General features: G+C 42.0%; 1 protein-coding gene across 3 annotated transcripts in view; it reads right to left on the bottom strand.

Annotated features, from left to right (window-relative positions):
- Nucleotides 1-27,503, bottom strand: part of CAMK1D (calcium/calmodulin dependent protein kinase ID) — a 417,212-nt gene that overhangs the window by 143,859 nt on the left and 245,850 nt on the right. For all 3 annotated transcript variants that reach the window (XM_060006055.2, XM_060006054.2, XM_060006056.1), the window contains exon 3: nt 15,136-15,210. In XM_060006055.2, coding sequence (XP_059862038.1) covers nt 15,136-15,210 — 75 coding nt within the window. The remainder of the gene's footprint in view (nt 1-15,135; nt 15,211-27,503) is intronic.

Below are 27,503 nucleotides of genomic sequence, written 5' to 3'. Positions count from 1 at the left end.
AACTGGGAAGACATGAGAGAAATCCTAGGAAATTGGTTTGCCTGGAGTAGAGAGCCTATTTCTTTTAATAAGTCATCAGATAGAATTGTAATTCAGGGGCATTTTAACCCAGAATGTCTAATCTGATGTATTCAGAAATTTATTACTGCATATGCACACTTTTTACAAGCTCCAAATGTTTATATACTAGGGAATTAGAAGCAGTGAAGTCCACAGTGCTATCTCTATTTTTTATTTTATAAGCTCCAATTGCTGACTCTACAGCATTACGTGTATCCTTAAATCAAATAAATATGTGTACAGCATGTAAGTTAATCAGTGGATAATTTCTGAAATTGATGTTTTATATTCTACACATGCTCTACTCTTTATGTACTTTTATGGATTCTCAAATTTGAGTATTAGTGACCAGATGTTACCTACCAATTATTTTACAATTGTTCTATAACGTATGGGATTTTTAAATTGTGCATACTTTAAAGAACTCATTAGATTTCATGAAAGATGTTCAATTTCATTCAAATTGGATAAAATGGGTAAGATGTTGTTTAGAAAAGCATTATAAAAATCTTTACAACAAATGTGATTGCATTAAAAACATGGTTATAAAAAGTCAAAACTGTGAGAGGACCTTCAAGATGGCAGAGCAGTTAAGACGTGATCACCTTCCTCCCCACAAATACATCAGAAATACATCTACATGTGGAACAACTCCTACAGAACACCTACTGAATGCTGGCAGAAGACCTCAGACTTCCCAAAAGGCAAGAAACTCCCACGTACTTGGGTAGGGCAAAAGAAAAAAGAAAAAACAGAGACAAAAGAATAGGGATGGGACCTGCACCTCTGGGAGAGAGCTGTGAAGGAGGAAAAGTTTCCACACACTAGGAAGCCCCTTCGCTGGTGGAGACAGGGGTTGGGCTGGGGCGGGAAGCTTCAGAGCCATGGAGGAGAGCACAACAACAGGGGTGCAGAGGGCGAAGCAGACAGATTCCCGTACAGAGGATCACTGCGACCAGCACTCACCAGCCCGAGAGGCTTGTCTGCCCACCTGCCGGGGCGGACGGGGGCTGGGAGCTGAGGCTCGGGCTTTGGCTTCGGAGGTCGGATCCCAGGGAGAGGACTGGTGTTGGCTGTGTGAACACAGCCTGAAGGGGGCTAGTGAGCCACTGCTAGCCGGCAGGGAGTCCAGGAAAAAGTCTGGAGCTGCCGAAGAGGAAAGAGACCATTGTTTCGGGGTGTTCGAGGAGAGAGAATTAAGAGCACCGCCTAAGTGAGCTGCAGAGACGGGCGCGAGCCGCGGCTAAAAGCGCGGACCCCAGAGACGGGCATGAGACGCTACGGCTGCTGCTGCTGCCACCAAGAAGCCTGTGTGCGAGCACAGGTCACTGTCCACACATCCCTTCCGGGGAGTCTGTGCAGCCCGCCACTGCCAGGGTCCCGTGATCCAGGGACAACTTCCCCAGGAGAACGCAGAGCGTGCCTCAGGCTGCTACAGTGTCATGCTGGCCTCTGCCGCCGCAGGCCCGCCCCGCGCTCCGTGTCCCTCCCTGCCCCCGGCCTGAGTGAGCCAGAGCCCCCGAATCAGCTGCTCCTTTAACCCCGTCCTGCCTGAGCGAAGAACAGACGCCCTTCGGCAACCTACACGCAGAGACGGGTCCAAATCCAAACCTGAACCCCAGGAGCTGTGCGAACAAAGAAGATAAAGGGAAATCTCTCCCAGCGGCCTCAGGAGCAGCGGATTAAATCTCCACAATCAACTTGATGTACCTGCATCTGTGGAACACCTGAAGAGACAACAAATCATCCCCAAATTGAGATGGTGGACATGGGGAGCAACTGTACACTTGGGGTTTGCTGTATGCGACTGACTAGCTTCTGATTTTTATGCTTACCTTAGTACAGTTTTTAAGCACTTGCTATCATTGGTGGACCTGTTTATTGGTTTGGTTGCTCTATTCTTTTATTTTTTTTATTACTTAAAAATATTTTTATTTCAATAATTTAAAAAAATTTATTTTTTAATTATTATTATTTTCTCTCTTTTTTTTCTCCCTCTTATTCTGAGCCATGTGGCTTACAGAGTCTTGGTGCTCTGGTCGGGTGTCAGGCCTGAGCCTCTGAGGTGGGAGAGCCAAGCTCAGGACACTGGGCCACCAGAGACCTCCTGGCCCCACATAATATCAGTCGGTGAGAGATCTCCCAGAGGTCTCCATCTCAATGCCAAGACTCAGCTCCACTCAACGACCAGCAAGCTAAAGTGCTGGACACCCTATGCCACACAACTAGCAAGACAGGAATACAACCGCACCCATTAGCAGAGAGGCTGCCTAAAATCATAATACAGACACCCCAAAAAACACTGCCAGACGTGGTCCTGCCCACCAGAAAGACAAGATCCAGCCTCATCCACCAGAACACAGGCACAAGTCCCCTCCAGCAGGAAGCCTACACAACCCACTGAACCAACCTTAGCGACTGGGGTCAGACACCAAAAACAACGGGAACTATGAAACTGCAGCCTGTGAAAGGGAGCCCTCAAACACAGTAAGTTAAGCAAAATGAGAAGACAGAGAAATACACAGCAGATAAAGGAGCAAAGTAAAAATCCACCAGACCAAACAAATGAAGAGGAAACAGGCAGTCTACCTGAAAAAGAATTCAGAGTAATGATAGTAAAGATGATCCAATATCTTGGAAATAGAATGGAGAAAATACCAGAAATGTTCGACAAGGACCTAGAAGAACTAAAGAGCAAACAAACAATGCTGAACAACACAATAAATGAAATTAAAAATTCTCTAGAAGGAATCAACAGCAGAATAACTGAGGCAGAAGAATGGATAAGTGACCTGGAAGGTAAAATAGTGGAAATAACTACCACAGAGCAGAATAAAGAAAAAAGAATGAAAAGAACTGAACACAGTCTCAGACACCTCTGGGACATTAAATGCGCCAACATTCGAATTAGAGGGGTCCCAAAGAAAGGGCATGAGAAAATATTTGAAGAGATTATAGTTGAAAACTTCCCTAATATGGGAAAGGAAATAGTCAATCAAGTCCAGGAAGCGCAGAGTCCCATACAGGATAAATCCAAGGAGAAACATGCCAAGACACATATTAATGAAAATATCAAAACTTAAATACAAAGAAAAAATATTAAAAGCAGCAAGGGAAAAGCAACAAATAACATACAAGGGAATCCCCATAAGGTTAACAGCTGATCTTTCAGCAGAAACTCTGCAAGCCAGAAGGGAGTGGCAGGACATATTTAAAGTGATGAAAGGGAAAAACCTACAACCAAGATTACTCTACCCAGCAAGGATCTCATTCAGATTCGATGGAGAAATTAAAACCTTTACAAACAAGCAAAAGTTAACAGAATTCAGCATCACCAAACTAGCTTTACAAAAAATACTAAAGAAACTTCTCTAGGCGGGAAGCACAAGAGAAGGAAAAGACCTACAATAACAAACCCAAAACAATTAAGAAAATGGTCATAGGAACATACATATCGATAATTGCCTTAAATGTAAATGGATTAAATGCTCCAACCAAAAGACACAGACTAGCTGAATGGATACAAAAACAAGACCCATATATATGCTATCTACAAGAGACCCACTTCAGACCTAGGGACACATACAGACTGAAAGTGAGGGGATGGAAAAAGATATTCCATGAAAATGGAAATCAAAAGAAAGCTGGAGTAGCAATTCTCATATCAAACAAAATAGACTTTAAAATAAAGATTATTACAAGAGACAAAGAAGGACACTATATAATGATCAAGGGATCAATCCAAGAAGAAGATATAACAATTGTAAATATTTATGCACCCAACATAGGAGCACCTCAGTACCTAAGGCAAATGCTAACAGCCATAAAAGGGGAAATCGACAGTAACACAATAATAGTAGGGGACTTTAACACCCACTTTCGCCAATGGAAAGATCTCTGAAAGGAAAATAAATAAGGAAACACAAGCTTTAAATGACACATTAAACGAGACTGACTTAACTGATATTTATAGGACATTCCATCCAAAAACAACAGAATATACTTTCTTCTCAAGTGCTCATGGAATATTATCCAGGATAGATCATATCTTGGGTCACAAATCAAACCCTGGTAAATTTAAGAAAATTGAAATTGTATCAAGTATCTTTTCCGACCACAACACTGTGAGTCTAGATATCAATTATAGGAAAAAATATGTAAAAAATACAAACACATGGAGGCTAAACAACACACTACTAAATAACCAAGAGACCACTGACGAAATCAAAGAGGAAATCAAAAAATACCCAGAAACAAATGAGAATGAAAACATGACGACCCAAAACCTATGGGATGCAACAAAAGCAGTTCTAAGAGGGAACTTTATAGCAATACAATCCTACCTCAAGAAACAAGAGAAATCTCAAATAAACAACCTAACCTTACACCTAAAGCAATTAGAGAAAGAAGAACAACAACAAGAAAAAAAAAAACCCAAAGTTATCAAAAGGAAAGAAATCATAAAGAGCAGATCAGAAATAAATGAAAAAGAAATGAAGGAAACAATAGCAAAGATCAGTAAAACTAAAAGCTGGTTCTTTGAGAAGATAAACAAAATTGATAAACCACTAGCCAGACTCATCAAGAAAAAAAGGGAGAAGACTCAAATCAACAGAATTAGAAAGAAAAAGAAGTAACAACTGACACTGCAGAAATACAAAGGATCATGAGAGATTACTACAAGCAACTATATGCCAATAAAATGGACAACCTGGAAGAAATGGACAAATTCTTAGAAAAGCACAACCTTCCAAGACTGAACCAAAAGAAACAGAAAATATAAACAGACTAATCACAGCACTAAAATTGAAACTGTAATTAAAAATCTTCCAACAGGGGCTTCCCTGGTGGCGCAGTGGTTGAGAGTCTGCCTGCCGACGCAGGGGACGCGGGTTCGTGCCCTGGTCCGGGAAGATCCCACGTGCCGCGGAGCAGCTGGGCCTGTGAGCCATGGCTGCAGAGCCTGTGCGTCTGGAGCCTGTGCTCCGCAACGTGAGAGGCCACAGCAGTGAGAGGCCCGCATACTGCAAAAAAAAAAAAATCTTCCAACAAACAAAGGCCCAGGACCAGATGGATTCACAGGCGAATTCTATCAAACATTTAGAGAAGACCTAACCCCTATCCTTCTCAAACTAATCCAAAACACAGCAGAGGGAGGAACACTCCCAAACTCATTCTACAAGGCCACCATCACTCTGATACCAAATCAGACAAAGATGTCACTAAAAAAGAAAACTACAGGGCTTCCCTGGTGGCGCAGCGGTTGAGAGTTCACCTGCCGATGCTGGGGACACGGGTTTGTGCCCCGTTCCGGGAAGATCCCACATGCCGCAGAGCAGCTGGGCCCGTGAGCCATGGCCGCTAAGCCTGCGCGTCCGGAGCCTGTGCTCCGCAACGGGAGAGGCCACAACAGTGAGAGGCCCGCGTACTGCAAAAAAAAAAAGAAAAAGAAAACTACAGGCCAATATCACTGATGAACATAGATGCAAATATCCTCAACAACGTATTAGCAAACAGAATCCAACAGCACATTAAAAGGATCATACACCATGATTAAGTGGGGTTTAACCCAGGAATGAAAAGATTCTTCCATAAATGCATATCAATCAATGTGATACACCATATTAACAAATTGAAGGAGAAAAACTATATGATAATCTCAACAGATGAAAGAAAAAGCTTTCAACAAAATTCAGCACCCATTTATGATAAAAACCCTCCAGAAAGTAGGCACAGAGGGAACTTACCTCAACCTAATAAGGGCCGTATATGACAAAACCACAGCCAACATCATTCTCCATGTTGAAAAACTGAAAGCATTTACACTAAGATCAGGAACAAGACAAGGTTGCCCACTCTCACCAGTATTATTCTACATAGTTTTGGGAGTTCTGGCCACAGAAATCAGAGAAGAAAAAGAAATAAAAGGAATCCAAATCGGAAAAGAAGAAGTAAAACTGTCACTGTTTGCAGATGACATGATGCTATACATAGAGAATCCTAAAGATGCTACCAGAAAACTACTAGAGCTAATCAATGAATCTGGTAAAGTAGCAGGATACAAAATTAATGCACATAAATCTCTTGCATTCCTATACACTAATGATGAAAAATCTGAAAGAGAAATGAAGGAAACACTCCCATTTACCACTGCAACAAAGAGAATAAAATACCTAGGAATAAACTTACCTAAGGAGACAAAAGACCTGTCTGCAGAAAACTCTAAGACACTGATGAAAGAAACACCAACAGATGGAGAGATATACCATACTCTTTGATTGGAAGAATCAACATTGTGAAGATGACTATACTACCCAAAGCAATCTACAGATTCAATGCAAACCCTATCAAACTCCCAATTGCATTTTTCACAGAATTTGAACAAAAAATTTCACAATTTGTATGGAAACACAGAATAGCCAAAGCAATCTTTAGAAAGAAAAATGGAGGGGCTTCCCTGGTGGCGCAGCGGTTGGGGGTCCACCTGCCGATGCAGGGGACATGGCTTCGTGCCCCGGTTTGGGAGGATCCCAAGTGCCACGGAGCGGCTGGGCCCGTGAGCCATGGCCGCTGGACCTGCGTGTCCGGAGCCTGTGCTCCGTGGCGGGATAGGCCACAGCAGTGAGAGGCCCACATACCGCAAAAACAAAAAAACATGGAGCTGGAGAAATCAGGCTCCCAGACTTCAGACTATACTACAAAGCTACAGTAATCAAGACAGTATGATACTGGCACAAAAACAGAAACATAGCTCAATGGAACAGGATAGAAAGCCCAGAGGTAAACCCACACACATATGGTCACCTTATGGTCACCTTATCTTTGATAAAGGAGGCAAGAATATACAATGGAGAAAAGACAGCCTCTTCAATAAGTGGTGCTAGGAAAACTGGACAGCTATATGTAAAAGAATGAAATTAGAACACTCCCTAACACCATACACAAAAATAAACTCTAAATGGATTAAAGACCTAAATGTAAGGCCAGACACTAGAAAACTCTTAGAGGAAAACATAGGCAGAACACTCTATGACTTAAATCACAGCAAGATCCTTTTTGTCCCACCTCCTAGAGAAATGGAAATAAAAACAAAAATAAACAAATGGGACCTAATGAAACTTAAAAGCTTTTGCACAGCAAAGGAAACCATAAACAAGACGAAAAGATAACCGTCAGAATGGGAGAAAATACTTTACAAACAAATCAATGGACAAATGATTAATCTCCAAAATATACAAGCAGCTCATGCAGCTCAATATCAAAAAAACAAACAACCCAATCCAAAAACGGGCAGAAGACCTAAATAGACATTTCTCCAAAGAAGATATACAGATTGCCAACAAACACATGAAAGGATGCTCAACATCACTAATCATTAGAGAAATGCAAATCAAAACTATGAGATATCATCTCACACTGGTCAGAATGGCCATCATCAAAAAATCAACAAACAATAAATGCTGGAGAGGGTGTGGAGAAAAGGGAACCCTCTTACACTGTTGGTGGGAGTGTAAATAGATACAGCCACTATGGAGAACAGTATGGAGGTTCCTTAAAAACTAAAAACAGAAATACCATACGACCCAGCAATCCCACTATTGGGTATAAACCTCAGAAAACCGTAATTCAAAAAGAGTCATGTACCACAATGTTCATTGCAGCTCTGTTTACAATAGCCAGGACATGGAAGCAACCTAAGTGTCCACTGACAGATGAATGGATAAAGAAGATGTGGCACATATATACAATGGAATATTACTCAGACATATAAAGAAATGAAACTGAGGTATTTGTAGTGAGGTGGATGGACCTAGAGTCTGTCATACAGAGTGAAGTCAGAAAGAGAAAAACAGATACCATATGCTAACTATGGAATCAAAAAAAAAAAATGCTTCTCATGAACCTAGGGGCAGGACAGGAATAAAGACACAGACATAGAGAATGGACTTGAGGACATGGATGGGAGAAGGGTAAGCTGGGACCAAGTGAGAGAGTGGCATGGACATATATACACTACCAAATGTAAAACAGATAGCTAGTGGGAAGCAGCCGCATAGCAAAGGGAGATTAGCTCCGTGCTTTGTGACCACCTAGAGGAGTGGGATAGGGAAGGTGGGAAGGAGACGCAAGAGGGAGGGGACATGGGGTATATGTATACTTTTAGCTGATTCACTTTGTTACACAGCAGAAACTAACACAACATTGTAAAGCAATTATACTCCAAAAAAGATGTTAAAAAACAAAGTCAAAACTGTTGTAAGAAGCAAAGAAGGACATTATACATTGATAAAAGGATCCATTCACCAAGAAGATACACACATCAAACATGTATTACACATCAGAGCTCCAAAATGTATGAAGCAAACATTGAAAGGATTGAAGGAAGAAACAGCTCTGTAAAAATAGGAGGAGACTTCAATATGCTACTCTCCATTATAGACGGAACAGCCAAACAGAACATCAATAAGGAAACAGAGGCCTTGAACTACAAGCCCATCGGATCAATAGACATACACAGAACAGAGCATCCAACAACAGCAGAATGCACATTTTTGTCAAGTTCATATGGAACATTCTCCAGGATGTTAGGCCACAAAACACAAAAAAATTGAATAGATTTTAAAAGATTGAAATCATACAAAGTATCTTTTCCTATCACAATGGAAGGAAAGTAGAAATCAACAGTGGGAGAAAAACTGGAAAATTCACAAATATGTAGAAATTCAACAACACACTCAAGCAGCCAATGGGTCAAAGAAGAAATCACAAGGGAAAGGAGAAAATATCTTGTGACAAATGAAACTAAAAACACAACATACTAAAACTTATGGGATTCAGGAAAAGCAGTGCTAAGAGGAAAATGTACAGTTTTAAGTGCTTACATTAAAAAAGGAAGATCTAAAAAATGTGATTGTATGTTGGCAATTTCAAACAGCTGAACCTGGTAAAATTGGTTCATGATTATCTTGGACCTTGGCTTTTCTCTTTTCTTTTCCTCCTTAACTCTCTAAACTCTTTAACTCTCAGTAGGTTTTCCAGTGGCAGGAAAAACAATAAAAGCATATTAAGTAATTAGCCTGGAGGATGACAAAGAAGCAGCAGCTGCAGTGTTGGCTTTGCCTCTGCCCAGGTCTCCAGCCATATCTCCCACCAAGACGTCACACAGTCCCCCATCCTAGCCAGACTGAAACCCCACAGGACAAAACCGCATACAGGCTGAACCCCCAAAGGCAGACCCCGACAGATAGCACTTTACGGATGGTGCCCCTCATAGACCGAACACTCCACAGACTGGACCTTCCACGGATTAAACTCCTCCCAGACTGGACCGCTCACAACAGACTGGATCCCCCATAAACTGAAACCCGCAAAGAACAGATCCCCACAGACTGGACCCCCCCTACATTCTAAACCCCTCACAGATTGGACCCCTCGTAGTCTGAACCCCTCACAGACTAAACCTCTCACAAACTGAAGTCCCCACAGACTAAGCCCCACACATCCCACCCAGGCTCCTTAAAGCCTCTCTGCGTGACAGCCCTTCAGCCTGGAGCATGGCTCCCCCCACCTACACCATGCCCAGCACATCCATCTGGCTACGTCCTAATCACCCTCCACCTGAGGCCGTTTCCTCCACTGAGGACTTCCTGGTGATCCAGAGCTCCCTGCGCAAACCTTGAGGGGTGCAGTGCTGGTGGGTTATGATTGCTCATCCAAAAAGAGAGCCATGGAATCCCCCGACTGCACCTCATGTGTGTCCCCCAAGCCCCTGCCCACCCACCCAATAATGAACAGAGGCCACAGGCCCTCTGGGCTCTCAATTAGTGCCTGTTGTGAACAGAGAGAAGATTTTGGTAAATTATATGTAAATATATGAAGGTGTCATAGTCAGAAACACTTCTGTCTTCATTATTATGCTTGGCTACTTACAAAAGACTTTCTGTTGGGACTCATAATTTGTGTTCTAATTAAAACTGTTTCTGGGAACACACAGTATGAATTATGAATACAATATCCACATGAAATAACACTGGCAACCCACAAATAGGGAACTGTTCAAACAGATTCATGCACCAGCTAGTGGAGTAGATAAATCAGATTTTCTCTTGGAAGCTGCATATATTTTTGTGTCTTGGACTGCTCAGGAATCCAATTAACATTCTTGAAAGAACGTGTGTTTAATCATTAGTTTTCAGGCTCAGCGGGCAACTAGTTGTACATATCTTAATGCTCTCCTGGAATAAAAGGACTATCAGAATATTAGAAATCTCTCTGTCTCGCATGGAATATGCACAATGCAGCAAATCACAATACTGGTAAAACACGTTCATCCATCCCTTCATTAGTTGAAAAAATTAAGAAAGAAACACAATCACTGCTGTGAATGAACTGAGGTTGGTTTAGTGACTTTCTGTGATATTATGCAGTAAATTTTATTCCCCTCACAAACCACTACAATATACAGGGCATTTTATAGTTAGCTAAGCATTTACGGAATCATAAGTAATACATTTTTCAAGGTAAACTGAACTATTCACATTAATATTACCTACAAGATTTTTTCCTAGAAAATGTCATCAGTGTATTGTATTCCTTTCATTAAGTGTATTCACTGGGTCACTTGCTGGCTTGGATAAATGATCCAAGTTTTCTGCTCAGGTTCTTCATGTAAAATTGGGATAAGAGTTGCTCCTGAGGATTTCCATGGCGGTCCAGTGGTTAAGACTCTGCACTTCCAGTGCAGGGAGCATGAGTTTGATCCCTGGTCAGGGAACTAAGATCCCATATGCCACACGGCACGGCCAAAAATTTTTTTTAAATTAAAAAATATATATGCTGTATGCAGTTTAAGTTAAAAAAAAAAAAAAAAACGAGAGAGTTGCTCCTGAGTTTGTGATAGGATTAAATGAGTGAATAAATAAGTGTTAACCACTATTCCTATTATATGTAATCATTAATGGAACAAATATTTCGTAAGTGCCTACCGTAATGTACCAGCATGCTTCTAGCAGAGAACAAAGCAGAGATACGTTTTCTGACGGTGACAAGTGCTACAGAGAAAAATCAAGCTGGGCAGGGGGCCAGGAATGAATGTGTGTGTGGCAAGAGACGGTAGGGAGAGGTGCTATTTCACAGGGGCGCTGGGGAATAATATCTCATTGAAATGGTGACATTTGGTAGAAATTCTAATATTTCTAATATTTCCATGATGGCATGACGATATCAAAGAGACGGTGTTCCAAGCAGAACAAAGGTCCGTGGTGGCACAGGCGTGGTGTGTCTGAGGAACAGCAAGGTGAATGAAATAATGAGAGAGGAGTGGGGGGGCGAGGTCAGAGAGGTGACCAGGGGATCTGGACACGGAAGACCCTGGAGACTGCTACAAGGACTTGGTCTTTGCACTTCCCTGGTGGTCCAGTGGTTAAGACTCCCCGCTTCCACTGCTTGTGGCTTGGGTCCAATCCCTGGTTGGGGAACTAAGATCCTGCAGGCTACACGGTGCGGCCAAAAAAAAGGGACTTGGTCTTGTACTCTGAGATGGGAAGCCAGTAGTTTTCAAGAGGTATGACAAGGTCTGGCTAACATGCTGAGAAAGACCAGTGCAGTGGGGAAAGGATGCGGGAAGAAAGATAAGTTTTATCCATGATGGTGGAGATGAAGAGAAAGTGGCTGGATTCTCGAGATAGTCTCGAGTTGGTGACCACGGGGTTTGCCAATGGATGGGACTGTAGGGCCTAAGAGAAAAAAGGTGAGTCAAGGAAGACTTTGGGTTTTGGCCTGAGCAACTGGAAGAAAGAAGTTTACCATTTGCTGGGATGAGACAGACAGCAGGAGAAAGCAGATTTTGTGAAACGTTCAGGAGTTTACTTCGGATCTGGTGAATACGATAACCTCAAGCCCAGCTTGTGGGCTAACACCCCACAAGCAAAGTCAGACCAGAAATAAACTTTAAACAAACTGACCTTTCTTCTGTAATTTACTTCAATGTCATTTTGATCTCACACTATCTAAGGAAGAATGTTCCAAAAAAGAACTATTCATTATGTTGTACACCTAAAATGAATAAAATGTTATAAGTCAATTATCTCTCAATAATAATAATAAAAAAGAACTGAAAAAAGAGAAGAATGCTCGAAAAAATAGCACTCTGGGGAAAAAAAGATATTTGTCCCAAACCCCGAATCAAATTTAAATATAGAACTCTATAAACAATCAAATTTCCTTTGCTGCAGTAGCGAAGGAACAAACATGCTACAGTACTCAGAGTCGAAATAGCAATTAGCTAAGTAATAAAATTACTACTGCGCATCCCCTATTATATCTGAGTGTCAGTGCCCAAGATGATGTTTCCTAGGAAACCAGAAACCTCCCAGGCACAAATACTGTGAACTAAAGTCCCTCTCATATGCTGTGTTCTAGACCATCCCCAAGTATTTAGAAATCAAGGACTTTCTAAACTCTTAAAAAAAACAAACCAACCCATGTTCTGCTGACCCAGGCAGAAAAAATACAGGGGTCTCACAAGCGAAAACTATTGAGTCTTACTGACAAAAACTAAAACACAGCAACAAAAATAACAATAAAGCCCACAAAATTCTCAAACCAGACCAAAGATTTTCTCAGGATTATATTCTGATCCATTAAGGGTCTCCTTCCTTCCTTCCTTCCTTCCTTCCTTCCTTCCTTCCTTCCTTCCTTCCTTCCTCCCTCCCTCCCTTTCTTTCTTTTTTGCCATTGCTTTTTAAAAAATCTCACTGATTAAGATAACGAATGGAGGAGAGGAAGGCATAAGAGGGAGGTCAATTTGAATTTTCAAAACATCTGACATAAAACATTTTAAAGGAGTATAATTACGACATTCAAATACACTTAATATTTAGGACTAAACTATCAGTGTTTTACCAAATAGAATTCCTTTGGGGACCAACCAGAATCAACGTAAATTGCAGATGACATGATTGTTTAGATAGAAAATGCTAAGAAATCCACAAAACAACTACTACAAACAATAAGTGAATTTAGCAAGATTGTAAGTGAATGTACAAAAATCAACTGTATTTTTATAACAGAAGCAAGTCACTGGAAAAATGAAGTAAAAACCCATTTACAACAAGATCAAAAAAATATTTCAGAATAAATTCAACAACAATATGGAAGACTTACACACTGAAAACAATAAAATAGTAAGAGAAATGTTCTAAAGTTCATCCCATTCTGGACACTTTCATGCTCTCCTGCCAACCTATCTTTATATACACTACTGCTCATAAGTATACAATCAAGTTGCTTAGAAAGGTAGAATTCAAATGTACTTGAACTTTATCTCATAAAATTAAAGACCATCTGCAGAGACAAACTGATAAAATAATTCCATAGAGAAAGTAGAAAGGCCCAGTTATTTGCTAAAGTTCACCCAGCCAGTAAGAGGCAGAGCTGAGACGTACATATTTGGGGTGTTTCCTCTTATTTAGTGACGGTTTCATAAACAGAGAACTTAAAGCAAGTGAATGCATATAGCTTTGGATTCAAGTATTAATATTTTGCTTTTTGCATTGCCAATAAAAAAGCACACATTTAAATGTACTACAGACATTTTGTGGGGCTTTTTCTTGTCCCCAAAATGTTCTGTTTTTCCTATTGGGCAGTCAATATTTGATGGGAAAGTGATTCACCTGCTTCTTTAAGAGTTGATTCTGCATAAAAGAAAGTCACATGAATTTCTAGGAAGGATATCAGATCTGGGGGGAACTAGAAATGTGGTGAATCATAAAACAAACAGAATAGCAAGGAACTAGGAAAGATCGCACTTAGGATACTGAAAATTAACATGGAGTCACCAGTCACTGCCTAACAGCCGACAACGACACACAAACCTGTAAAACTGCTGGTCATCACCTAGGACTGTCATTTGTCAGAGAAAAACTGCCCACATGCTTCCAACTTGGACACTTTTATAAGTGTTTAAAGTGTCATAACCTACTAAAAATACTTTAAAAATAATGAAAGATTAAATAAGTGCATTGATGAAAACTTATTTGCATCCTAACATGATTCCAAGTTAATGTGTTGTTTAAACATTCATAAGAAAAAGGAAAATCGATGAAAAAGAAATTGTTAGCCTGACCCTCAAATCTTCTAAATACCTTTGGAAATTCAAAGTCTGAAAATCATTAATAAATAATGAAATTTAAGTATATATTCTGACCTTCAGCAAAAATCCTCTTTGGTCATTAAGCTCAATAACAAAGTGTTCCAGAATTTACTCAAGTCGCGGTGAACATGTAGCATTCTGATACAGCTTCCGTCACTTAATTATAACAAGTTTAGTCCTGGAATACTCCTACGAATTACATCACTTAGAATAAAGCATTTGTGTATGTGGGCAGGCTAATTTCACCTCACATTAAAAAAACCAAAAACAAAAAAACACCTGTTCAAGTATAGCCTCTACCTAGATATTCGGCTTTCTTATTTCTTCCACCTTCTGGTAAGCTCCAGAGTTACTGGAATGCAGAAATATTCTAAAGGGGGACTATGCTAATGGCATAGTCCAACTCCAATTATACGTCTCGTATGTTTGGCACGAATCACATGTGCATTTATCTGCCAGCAGAAGAGGAGAAGGGAAGGGACAGAACACACAGCTACCATCTGCTGCCATCCCCCAGCCTCCCTAGAAATGAAGACAAGGGTGGGAGTTTCTCCTGGAGACAGGAGCAGAGTGTATTCACAGTGGGCCCACTGAAGTGCTTTCAGGAAGCAACATGTGGACCTTGCACATTAAAAAAGCAAAAGAGACATCATCCTAGATAGAGCGACCCTGCAACAGTAGCATTGGATTCCATTGTGAGGACTCCAGATTTGCGGTCTGGTCCAGCAGCTGCAGATGAGACCAAGTGAGGTCTAAAGACCACTGTTCTTAGACAGACACATTCTTGCCCACCGCCCTACAGTTCTCACCACTCCCTGCTGTCTTGCCCTGCCCACTCCATTAATTTATTTTACCACCTGGCCCTTTAGGCATTTGAGTTTGCAACCCCTGGTCTGCACTCATCAAATAAATCAGGTACTTACAGCTGCATGACCAAGTACAAGTGATTTGGGCTTTCATAGATGTCTTCCAGGGCCACAATGTTTTCATGCTTAATCCTGAAAGAAAAAAAAAAAAGCACACACACAGAATAGTAAGTACGAGACATGCAAACTTTTAAAAAAAAAACAAAAAAAAACAGATGTCATTATAGCAAAAAATTCTAAGACAGAATCGAAACTCCTTAAGGTGACATTTTTAAGACACCTCTCCATCTTGTCCCCAAACTTTTTCCCAGACCCATCTCCCATGCTCTCTGCTCTTCTTCTTTCTGGAGGCTCTATATCTTACAATGTAGCAATACTGGATTAACTATCACTGCTTCATGTATATCCCACTCTCCTGGCATTTATTCATATGAATCCCAGGAATGGGCCAAAATCCTATTATCTTGCAGGGCCCAACTCAAATGGCTCAGCCCCCAAGGAGAATTTAATTGCTCCCTCTTCTGTAGTCTCACAACAGCCAGAACAGACTGGCCTGAATAGTCCACTGTATGCAAATCCATCCCCACAACAGATTGGAATCAATCACATGGGCACGAATATTTTCTTTCAGGGAACAGTTTCGTCCTCATGTTCCTGACTCCAGTGTAAGCAATGGAAAACCAGACTGAGCTCCTCACTGGGGCTCTAGTCACCATCGCCAACAAAGGTCAGTTCAATACCCCAAGCGAGCTAGACTGGTGCTACCCCAAGAGTGCTTCCCAAACAGGCGGCACCAGCATCTCCTGGGAGATTGTGAGAAATGCAAATTCTCAGGCTGGGCCCCGTCATACAGAATCAGAATCCCTGAGGCTGGGGCCCAGGAATCTGCCTCAACAAGATCCTCAGATGATCATCCCGCACAACGTGGAGCTGGAGAAATTCTGTATCAAACCAGGGCTTCTCAAACCTCAGGACCATGTGCACATGAATCACCTGGGGTCCTGGTTCCACTGCACACGCTGATTCAGTGGGTCCAGGACAGGGCCCGAGAGTCTGCATTGCTAACAAGCTCCCAGGAGATGCTGATGCTGCTGGTCTGCGGGCCACACTGGGAGCAGCAAAGTCCTAACGACTGAACAAAGGGAGAAGGAACCAGTCCAAGTCTAGCCCCTCGAAATACCGATTAGGAACAGCCTCTGCTCGGAATGTAAGGTTTGGTATTTGTTGAAAGCATTTGAGAGAAGAATCATTTCATTATGAGCTAGTTAGCTCTTATTACACACTTTTTCTCTGAAATGACTGCTGAGCCATTTAAAAGCAAGCACTGAACGGGCAGATTCCTGTGAACCCTTGAAAGCAGGGACTACATCTTACTCATTCTGTTTCCACTTAGTACCTAGCATAGAGCTGCTTGATAAATGTTTGCTGAATGAATAAATGATATTTAAGGCTTTTGCTCCTGAACGGCAAGTCATTATTTATTTAGGGAAAATGGATGCAACTTTCCTAAGTGTGAGCTGTCTTCCCCTCAAAAGAAGTTTATAAGGAATATTATCTTCCCTTTGAGCAGATGAAAGAAGAGAACAAAAGAATTAACCAGGAGAGGTAATGTTTTGCTTTGATTGCTGCGGCTCTTATTAGCCAATGCAGTTGATGTGTAGGAAGTGAGAAGACAGAGTATCCCAAATTCACATTTCACCCGCTTCTAACGTGCAGAACCTGATTATTTGTTAGCAATGGTTTCTGTGCTGTCTGAGCAAAATAACATCAGGAACATGTCATGTGAACCAGCTAAACTATGCCACCAAGGAAACCATGAGAGATTAATCTGGAACTGCTGAGACCCTAGGTGTCTGTGGAAGTATCATTATTGGACACACCTGAAAGAATATGACAAAAACAGTATACAGCGCATGGATTTTCCCTCTTTTCAATTAAAAAAAGTTGCCATTGGAATCAATCACATGGGCACGAATATTTTCTTTCAGTGAAGTTAAGTTAGGGGTTAATTAGCAGCTTAGATTCACGGGAACACGAAAAGAATGGGGTTTATTGGAGAGTTGCCAGGTAAAATACAGGGCACCCAGTTAACGTGTGATTCTAGATAAACAATGAACACTTTTTAAATATAAGTGTGTCCCAAACATTGCACTGTTGTTTATCTGAAGTTCAAATGTAACTGGGTGCTAGATCCGGCCACCCAAGTACATGAATCCCAGTCAATGAGCCTCCAAGCAGGCCTTAGGGGTTTGTACCTGGAGTCCCAGCTCCCCTCGGAGGTTCAACCAAGAAGACAACTTGAGCCCTGGACCACAGCCATTAATATTCAACTATATACAAAAAATCAACTACGTACAAAGCACATGCCCGGCCAACGCAGGAGGCTCTAATAAATTAAGAACATAAATCCCTTCTTTGTACGCAGGGGCTAGAGAAATTAAAGGCTATTTAACTGTTATGTCTTACATGAGTTCTTACAGTGGCTGAAATGCTATTGCTACTGACTCTCCTTCTTAGCGGATGAATCAAGCAAGCGAGTCATTTCCTGACTTCCTGCTCTGTGTCTGATACGAGAAAACTATAAAATAAGGTTTTTCCCTCCAAAATCTTATCACCTTGATGGGGAGACCCATGAAGCAATTAGGGAAGAATTAAACGTTACGCTCTGCAGAATTGTTAAATTCAGAGAAAGCAAGGCCCTGGGTCAGAATTATGGGGAAGCCCTCAAAAAATGATGGAGGTTGAACTGGGTTGGGTAATGTGTGAATAAGCATATTAGAAATTTCAAAGAAATCTTAAAATGGCCTCTTAAATGTCTCTTAAGAAAAGTGGTTTAATTCACTTGTAAATGTTAGAACGTGATCGAAGAAAACATCCTGATCCCTCAGAGCTGTTCTCAGGTACTTTATTCCACCCTCAGATTCCTTAAGATATACAAAAACCGAACTTAGGGCTTCCCTGGTGGCGCAGTGGTTGAGAGTCCGCCTGCCGATGCAGGAGACACGGGTTCGTGCCCCGGTCCGGGAAGATCCCACATGCTGCGGAGCGGCTGGGCCCCGTGAGCCATGGCCACTGAGCCTGCGCGTCTGGAGCCTGTGCTCCACGACGGGAGAGGCCACAACAGTGAGAGGCCCGCGTACGCAAAAAGATACACAAAAACTGAACTTAAATTTTTTACGTTATTTTAGTACCTAGGTTATCTTCACAAAATGCCATGTGAATATCCATCCACACATCTCTGGGCGCCTACCATGTACCAGGCACATGACTAGGAATCACAGCAGCGACATCTCAGCCCTCACGGAGCTCAATCTTTCTTCTGTTTACCAGAAATCATCCTCGTCATAATTAGTATTGATTCCTGGGAGCCACACAGAACAAGCTTACATATCATATAAACTCGTCTCATGTATCTTGCAAATATTTGAGGGATATAATTTCCCTACTTAGTTTACTCTTCCTATCATCGACCAATTTCCCTTCAACATGGTTTATATTCCTACCATCATGTTATTGTCACTCTTGTTTGTCCAGACTAGAGCATTCAGAACTGAAAGTAATGATCCCAGTGTAAGATATAGCACCAAGAACAACATATTAAATAACAGCGTAGAACTATTAACCATCATGAGCTGGATATTATACTTTTTGCAAATAAAGTCTAACATTAGGTTCACTTTTTTTAGGCAGCTGCACAACTGTTGGCATATGAAGAAGATAAGCTCCATGGGGGTAGGGATTTTTGACTATTTTGTTCACTACCGTCTCCCCAATGGTAAGAAAAGGGCATGGCAGGTAGTACTTTCAATACATGTTAGAGTGAATTAATGAATGACTGGATGGATGAATGGAAGAATATAAAGTTTAGGGTCAATTAAATGACCAGATCATTTTTACCTGAACTTCTGCCAAACAAGATCTCCTTTCTTGCTCAGGCTTGACCTTTTGAGCTTAACGTCTTCACTTTAGCTTCATTCGACTCAATCTTTTGGGTTCCGTGCAATGCTTCAAATGATCAGAAATATTCTGAATTTTGATTCTCTCCTCTATTATAGTTACTACCCCTCTCCACTTTGGGCCATCTGCATATTTTGTTGGTACACATTCATACCGTATGTCTTCATCTACATTCCTAGTTAAAGTCTTTAGTGAGAGAGTTACATGCCAGAACTCCATGGTATTCCACCAGAGACCCCATCAAGAAAACCAAGACATTAATCAGCTGGCTTCGATGGCTGCTGAGTTACAAACGCAGCAGTCTTAGCCCATATTTTACTGTACTAACCATAAGTAGACAATTAGATTCTCGGCTGAAGTGGCATTCCTCACTTTTACACAGCACATAATACTATTTGAAAGGGAAATGGAATGTTTGGGAAGTTTTGTTCTTAGTAAACCCATGGTGACTTCTAGCAACTACTACAGTCTACTAAATGATTATAAACCATATGCTTAATTTACTGTTCCAGAACTTTGCTGTGCATTGGAGCCAAATTTCCCCGTCTATACATCTCACAGTCTACCTTTTTCATATTTGGAAAATTTGCCGACATCTCTTATATTGTTTTCTCAAATACTTCAACTGTGACTTTTTTGCGATAAGTGTGATTTCCTTAGTCCCCTGGGATGTAACAAATCTAAACCTAGTGAACTAAGTTTATAACTTTCTTTAGGCCCCACTTACATAGCTGTTTTCTACATACCATTTACTGAGTGTTAAGTCTGTGTCAAAACTATACTAAGTATTTTTAAGGATTTCATTTAATACAGCAATCCTACAAAGTAGCTATCATTCTCCCTATTTTTAAAAGAGGAAAACTAAGACCCCCAGGAGGCTAAGAAAGTGTTCCAAGGTCATACTACTAGTAACTGGAATTGCCAAGATTCTAACTCCCAAGACCCTGTTCAAGCACTTACGTTGTAACTTCATATTAACTAGTAACTATGAGAATACCTAACAGTTCACATAAATTCAGTTATTTGCATAGAATTACCACACCTAAAGCATTAAATTTCATAACTAACAATATGATATCCACTTCTGAGGGGAGTGGGGCAGAGATCTGTTCTACTATCCTGAAATCTACTGGAAGCTCTCAAGATACTTGGTTATACACATCCTGACAGATGAAATCCCAGCGGGTCAAAGGGAACCAGAGGCAGAGATATTCAGAAGCAGAAGGAACAGTTAGGAGTCCAGAAATTACAATTAAGAAGAGCCTTGCATCAGCCTACATCTGCTGGTATCATCAGAAGGGGGAAGAAAATGGACAGAGAAAAGAGGTGGGGCATCTCAGCTACAAGCAATGAAAACCAAGGTTCTGTTAACCTTGCATAGCTAAATACCTGTAGGTCAGTACTCGGTCTCTCCAAAACACGGCCAAGAGGACCTCCAAACATGAGGAATGTCCACCCCCAAACAGCAATCCTTTCTAAAATATGCATAATTCAAAAGAATAATGTCACTGAAAGCAACTCTGTGATGAAAAGAACCTCTTAATTTTTTTTTTTTGTGGTACGCGGGCCTCTCACTGTTTTGGCCTCTCTCGTTGCAGAGCACAGGCTCCGGACTCGCAGGCTCAGCGGCCATGGCTCACGGGCCCAGCCGCCCCGCAGCACATGGGATCCTCCCAGACCGGGGCACGAACCCGCGTCCCCTGCATCAGCAGGCAGACTCCCAACAACTGCGCCACCGGGGAAGCCCCTCTCTTAATTTTAATCACTTATCTACCAGGCCCAAAGTAAGCACTGTCTGGTATATCTATGTACAGAGGGTAAATGGTTTAGGTGGTAATCTTCTCTAAAGTCTCCCTAATCTACAATAATGGACAGAAGAGGTGGATAGAGGGAAGTGGGCCCAGGCAGAGAGAGGGAGAGAAAAGTTGAATGGGAAAACAGCATATGGGCACTGAGGCAGACTTCTGCCTGCATGGTAACTGACAGCCAAGCAAGAAAACCCTAGAAAGAGCCAGGAAAACATTTTAAAGTTAATTCATGCAAAAAATCGTGCCAACTGCACAAGTAGGCCCCATTCCAAACCCCCAGGCTGAAGAGAACATCAGGACCCAAAGGACGGGCATCCTATTGACTACACGTGCTCCTATGAAAATGATAGTGACATCATTTCTCCCTCTGGTCTAATTCTCCATGGTCCGAGGAGCCACACATTTTGAACTCCATATGAACTGAGGAAAGTTAGAAAAACACAAAAGAGAAGAGAAGAGAAAGGAAAATCCAACATTTTTTGCTTGTTTTCATCCTATCGTGGTTCACTGATCTGGAGGGGGGAGGGGGGGGCGTGGGGCGGGAAGACCATGGCAGTAATTATGAGCACTAAGAGAATTATCAGAAGGAAAGGCAACAAAACACCTTTCCTTTGGGTGGTCCTTGGAAAAGGTCACTTATCTGCTCAACTTAAAGAGGCCACAAGAAGGTAAGAGATGGAAGGAAATATAATCAGAAGGGGCAGACAGGAGACACGGTGATTACTAGTGAAAGCAGAACAAATATGGTGGAGGAACCAATCTCGGCGCAGGTGCACAAGGCAGGAGTTACGTCAATGAGCCGCGACCAGCTTCCTGTCCTCCTCCCACAAGCACTTCCGGGTTAACAGTCCAGTCCAGGGAAGTTCTCCCTCAGGGGAAAAGCAGGTCCCTCTCAGGCAAGGACCTAAAGGACCAGGTCTTTCACCACCCACCACTCTTTATCTTTTTCTAAACAGCCCAGAAAGTTTAAATTTCATTCACAGAAAAGACGCTATGGTTCTCTGGCATGGCAAATGGCCTCAAAAATATTTGAAGAATATTCTGACGTCTTGGCAAACAGTCTTGATTTTTCTAAGTAACTATGATTTCCTTTTTTTTTTTTAATAAACAAAATCATTTAAAAAATCACTCAAAATCCTTTCTTGGGTCAGATTTTTCTCTCCCTCTTGTTACAAGCAGTACAGGAAACAATGCTGAGAAAATCAGGATATTGTCAGTCACAAGGGAAAGTGATAAAGTTGAAATATTTGCCAGGTGGTATTAAAAAAATAATGCCTTTCCTTTTTATAACTTAACAGGCGCATTCACAGATGTTATCGCATTTCATTCTCCCAACAACGCTATAAAGCAGGCATTATTATTCCTATTCTATTGATGATCACTCCTACTTTATAACCACTTAATCATTCTCCTGTCTTCCCTCCGGTCTGGCTCTCTTTCTAACCATTCTCCATGCTGTTTCCTGAGCCATCATTCCACAATATAGAGTTGATCAAATGTCTTAGAATGAAATTCATCAATGGCTCTCCACAGTCCAGAATAAAGTCCAAACGACTTGACATGACCTACAAGGTCCCATATTGCTTGGTCCTCACCCGTCCATTCCATCTCATCCTCCACCGCTGCCCCATACCAGAACTTTACTGGACCCAGGCAGTTCTCAAACACTAGTGCACACCTTCCTCTCTGGCCACATAGGTGTGCTCATTCCTCTCTTATCTTCTTCTTAAACTACTCATCCTCCGAGACCCATCACTTCCACTGTGAATCCCTTGCTATCCCCTACCTCTTGCAGGACTGATTCCCTCTCCTCTGGGCCACCCCAGTTCTTTCATCCCTTGTCTTTGTACATACTGCATTGTATCCATCTGTTTGTATGCGTATGTGTGTACCTAGTTAAATGGTTTTATTTGCAGAGAATAAAAGTCTAGCAGGATACATGTTAAACCAGTAAATGAGTACCTCAAAAAGTGTGCTATAGGATGGGAGGAAATTTTCACCTTCCAGTTTTTCTTAACTGAGGTTCTTCATCTGAACAGAACAGAGAAAACTGATTTGAGTGACTATTTTCTCAATTCTCCCAAGGATGGCACAGGGGAGAAAGTGAATTCACTATATACAATAAATGCTTTAGGGAATTAGGGCCTGACTCTCTCACTGAACCCAAGTAGAGAAAGGCTGATGGACTGTTGTACTGCCAGACTTTTACAAAGAGGTAATTTTTAAAAGGATCTTGATCAAAATCATCAACACCTGATTCACCAAAATGTATCCATAATGCTGGACCCAAAGAAACACATATTGATTAGTTCAAGCGCTCAAGCAATCAAGCGATAGGTTGGGTCTCAGCTCTGACACATCTAACTGCAAGATTCTGGACAAGCCTTTAAATACTTTCTGACTTGATTTCCTCATTTGTTAACTGAACATTAAATTATGTGGTTTCATTATCTATGTATACACACACATATATATACATGTATAGAAGAAAAAAATATATATACACATACACGTATCATGTTACATATATAGAGAGATCCTATTAAAAATATAGGGGGCTTCCCTGGTGGCGCAGTGGTTAAGAATCCGCCTGCCAATGCAGGGGACACAGGTTCGAGCCCTGGTCCGGGAAGATCCCACAAGCCGCAGAGCAACTAAGCCCGTGCACCACAACTACTGAGCCTGCGCTCTAGAGCCCACGTGCCACAACTATTGAAGCCCAAGCACCTAGAGCCTGTGCTCCGCAACAAGAGAAGCCACTGCAATGAGAAGCCCACGCACCACAACGAAGAGTAGCCCCCGCGCACCGCAACTGAAGAAAGCCCGCACGCAGCAACAAAGACCCAACGCAGCCAATAAATTAATTAATTAATCAATTTTTTAAAAAAGAATATAGACCACTCCAGGAAAGGCGAGGATTCAAAATCCAAAGCTTCGAGTCATCTTTTTTTGATGCCAGCAGGTGACGCTGTAATCAACAGGACACCAAGAGGCAGAAGACTGGTATCTAAATCAGCTACATCTTAAGAACGCAAGCCAATTTGTTTGTTTAAGGATTAAGCACCACATGTGATATCTCCTCATTTTGAAATGAGTTTTGCTTTGAATCCTTCAAAACAAACAAACAACAATTAAAACCTTGTGCACTGCTGACCACATGTTCAAAAAAGCATCTCAGGCATCCTTAGTACAATGCAGGCTACACAGGGTGGAGGCCTGGCCAGCATTTGTACAGAAGGAGGCAGGGCTGGAGCCTGTAATGGTACCACGGGAGGGGCGCTAACTAGGCTGGCTCTGTCTCTAGGGGAAAATGATGGACATTCTCTCTAGGACAGAAAACGGTGTATGTCAGTCACATCATTTTCCAGAGTCTTAGTTTCCTCATCTAGAAATTAACTAGGCAAACAGGATGCTCCCTCAGGGCCTTTCCAACTCTCACAATCAATGAATTCAAAATTAAGGAGGCAAAGCATATTGAGGTATAAAGGATCCCACAATGCTCGATTCTAAGCCAATATTCAGTGTACCAGAATACTGCTTGCTACACAGAAACCTGGATAACGAGTCATGCTTCAACAGGCTCTTTTGCGTGGGTAAGTTTGTCAGTTAGACGTGGAATAGAATTTATTGAGATAAGAATCCAGTCACATGGAAAAGACCTTCTTTTCCCTCTCCCAAAGTCAGCTTCTACAAGGCCCTGAACCAACAGAGAAAGGACCAAGTGATTTGTTCATATCTGGAATAACTCCAGAAGTTCCAACCAAGGCCTGGTTAGCTTTAGTCCAAAGGAGAAATGTTAGGTCCAAATCAGTGGGAAAAACCCAGTGCCTGGCACATACCAACACTCGGCGAGTATTGTAGAAGAACGGATAAAATGAATGAACAATGAACTCCAGCCTTCCTCAAGTCTTACAGACCAAAGGCACTCAAAAGCTGGGCCCCGGAATCAAAAAAGGTTAGAAGATTTGACTCTCTGTAATTCTTTCCTACTCCTATTACCACCCATGATAAATTGCAGGTGGGTCTCAAAATCGGCTGTATGTTAGAATTACCAGAGGAGTTTTAAAATATATGACACCTGGATCTAGTCCCTGGACATTATGATTAAATTGGCTTGGGAAGTAGCCTAGGCTTCTGGATATTTTGGGGGGAAAAAAAAAAAATCGAAGTGATTCAAATGTAAAGTTTGAGAACCACTGGTAAGTCACTGAGTTAATGAAAACCTTAGATGGTGAGGAAGGATTTACCTTTAAATACTTGGCTGAATACGTTTATTTCATAATTGATCTGATTTAAAGGTAAGATTCAGGGTGTCCTGAGGCTAAAAGTTCAAGGCAACTTGCCCAACATATTAGTCCTCTGGGAAAAAGAATATGAAAAATTAACAATTTTCAACCGGTTAACCATAACATTTCTAGTATTTCTTAGTAAGGCTTTGAAACACTAACACATTTAAGGGAATGTTGTGGTTTCCTTCTCTGGATTTTTGGGTAACTTTCCGTCAAAGGGTAATATACATTTCTCGGGATGTTTTAACATGAGAATAGATGCCTTGCACTCCTGGAGAACATAAGGCACACACCTGCCTGAAAACAGAGATAAAGTCTTGTAACTTTCATTTACTAGCTCCACTGATATGAAAACACAGTCTCCAGAGGCACCTTAGAAGGAGAATCTCAGAAAGCTCGTTCCAGGTTCACTGCAGGTAATTCCAAGGCGAATTCAGAAGCCACGCCCATGTGAGTTCCTGTGATGACCTATAACCGGGTGCCAATGGCCTGGGCTGCATCCTGCAGCTTCATCACAAACACCCTGTGCCCCAGACTGAAGACACTGGGCTTGCATTCAAGAAGCATCTTAGAGGCTTCTAGCTCTGAACACTTCCATTCACGTGAGTATAAAGGAAAGGGGACCAAGACAATGCACTGGAATCTTGGGAAAAGGCATCATATCCTTTTTCTTTCCTATCGTGAGAGCCCTGTGTTTTCTCTGTGCTGATACCCACAGCGAGGTCCCGTATTTCACAACTTGAATCCAGGACTCTGCGAAGTCCGTAGGTGCCCAGAATGGCACAGGGGCATGGCCCTGGCACAGCACAGCCTGCACGTGGACACAGAGCCCCGGGAGCACGGGTAAGAAACGAAGAGGCACAAGTCTGCTGCCTGTTCTCCTTGCAGATAATGAAGCATCAGGGCCACCCACGCGAGCACGATCCTGGGCAGCTCCCTAAATCTGCTGGAATACTGTGCTGTTTATTGATAAAGCGAGAAGCAAATTATAAAAGAAAAAGTTGGGATGAAAAAGGGTAAGAAGGAAAAAGAGCGATGGAGAGAAGTCTGCTCTGAACAACTGTCTCCCGTCAGCTCCATTTCAGACTTAGGAGGATGGAACTTAGGCTGTAAAACGCTCCTCACCGTTCCAGGAAAGTGCCCACGTTCAGAGACAACAAACACCAAACTAAGCGTTCTTTAGCTTTTGCACATCAGTAATTAAAGCCGTCACACAGCTCCCTTAGGTCAGCCCCAGGCTTCAGAAAATCAAGTGCATTCAATGGAAAAAAAACAGTGTTCAGGCACTTACATGGTGGGAACTCATGAGGGTGTTTGTGGCTGGTTGTGTGCTCTATATATATGTATATATATATATATAATTTTTAAAAACACAGAGATAATCGCTATGAGTGTCTAATAACGGCAAATCTGTGTTCTTTCTTGAGAAAGCAAGAGCAAGAGATTAGAGGCACGATTAGAAAGAACAGCATGTTGGACTTCTCTAGTGGTCCAGTGGTTAAGATTCTGCGTTTCCACTGCAGGGGGTGCGGGTTCCATCCCTAGCCAGGGAAGTTCCGCATGCCGTGCAGTGCAGCCAAAAACAACAAAAAAGAAAAAAGAAAGAACAGCATGTTTTGCTTTGTCGATGATTTGTTAAGAGGATGTGTCTGATATATGCATCGCCTCTCCAGATCGCAGTTTTATGGTAGATGGGTGTGAAATGCCGAGACAGTTCGGAGTTTATAGTTATATGATGTCCTGCTAATAAAAGATGATGATGACCCAGGGGATGAGCACCAGGGCTGTGAGCAGATTCTCAGGAATGATACTGTTCACAGATGGTGGCTCATAAACTAATCTCTATTCACCCAGTTTTCTATTCAGAGTTTAAAGGAGAATTAGGAAAGCAATTGTGCTGTGAGGGAGAAGGGGATGGGAGAAGTCCAGCCACACAGATTGTCCCTGACAGCTACACAAGGGTTGCCGGGGAGGGGAGGGGGGCCGTCCCTGGACTCCTCGGCTCAAGCAGAGCAGCTGAAGTGCTCAGGCGATGGCCACAGTCTGCAAGCCAAAGAGTGGAGAGGGTGGGCCAGGCTGAGGTCATACGCAGCCCGCCGGGTGCATTTTAGGTGACTGCCTTTTTCAGAGCAAAGCCATGGAGACTTTTTTCCTCCAAACATCCAAGCATCTTAGTCCAACGGCCAGACTTCCTTGAGGTCACTTTGGACCCATGCTTTCCGATCTGGTTTCTCCCAAATCCTCCAGATTCTCAATAAATATCTTAGAAACCATCATGAAATACAACTTTCACAGATCCAACTCTAATAGATACCAAATGTGAACACAGTGGAAACTACCAGCACGTTCCCTCGTGTTCTCCTTGAAAGCC

Source organism: Delphinus delphis, chromosome 2 (genome assembly GCF_949987515.2).
Source record: "Delphinus delphis chromosome 2, mDelDel1.2, whole genome shotgun sequence".
NCBI classification, from domain to species: domain Eukaryota; kingdom Metazoa; phylum Chordata; class Mammalia; order Artiodactyla; family Delphinidae; genus Delphinus; species Delphinus delphis.
The sequence above is the reverse complement of the archived record's forward strand: the minus strand, read 5'-3'. Positions and strand labels throughout refer to the sequence as shown.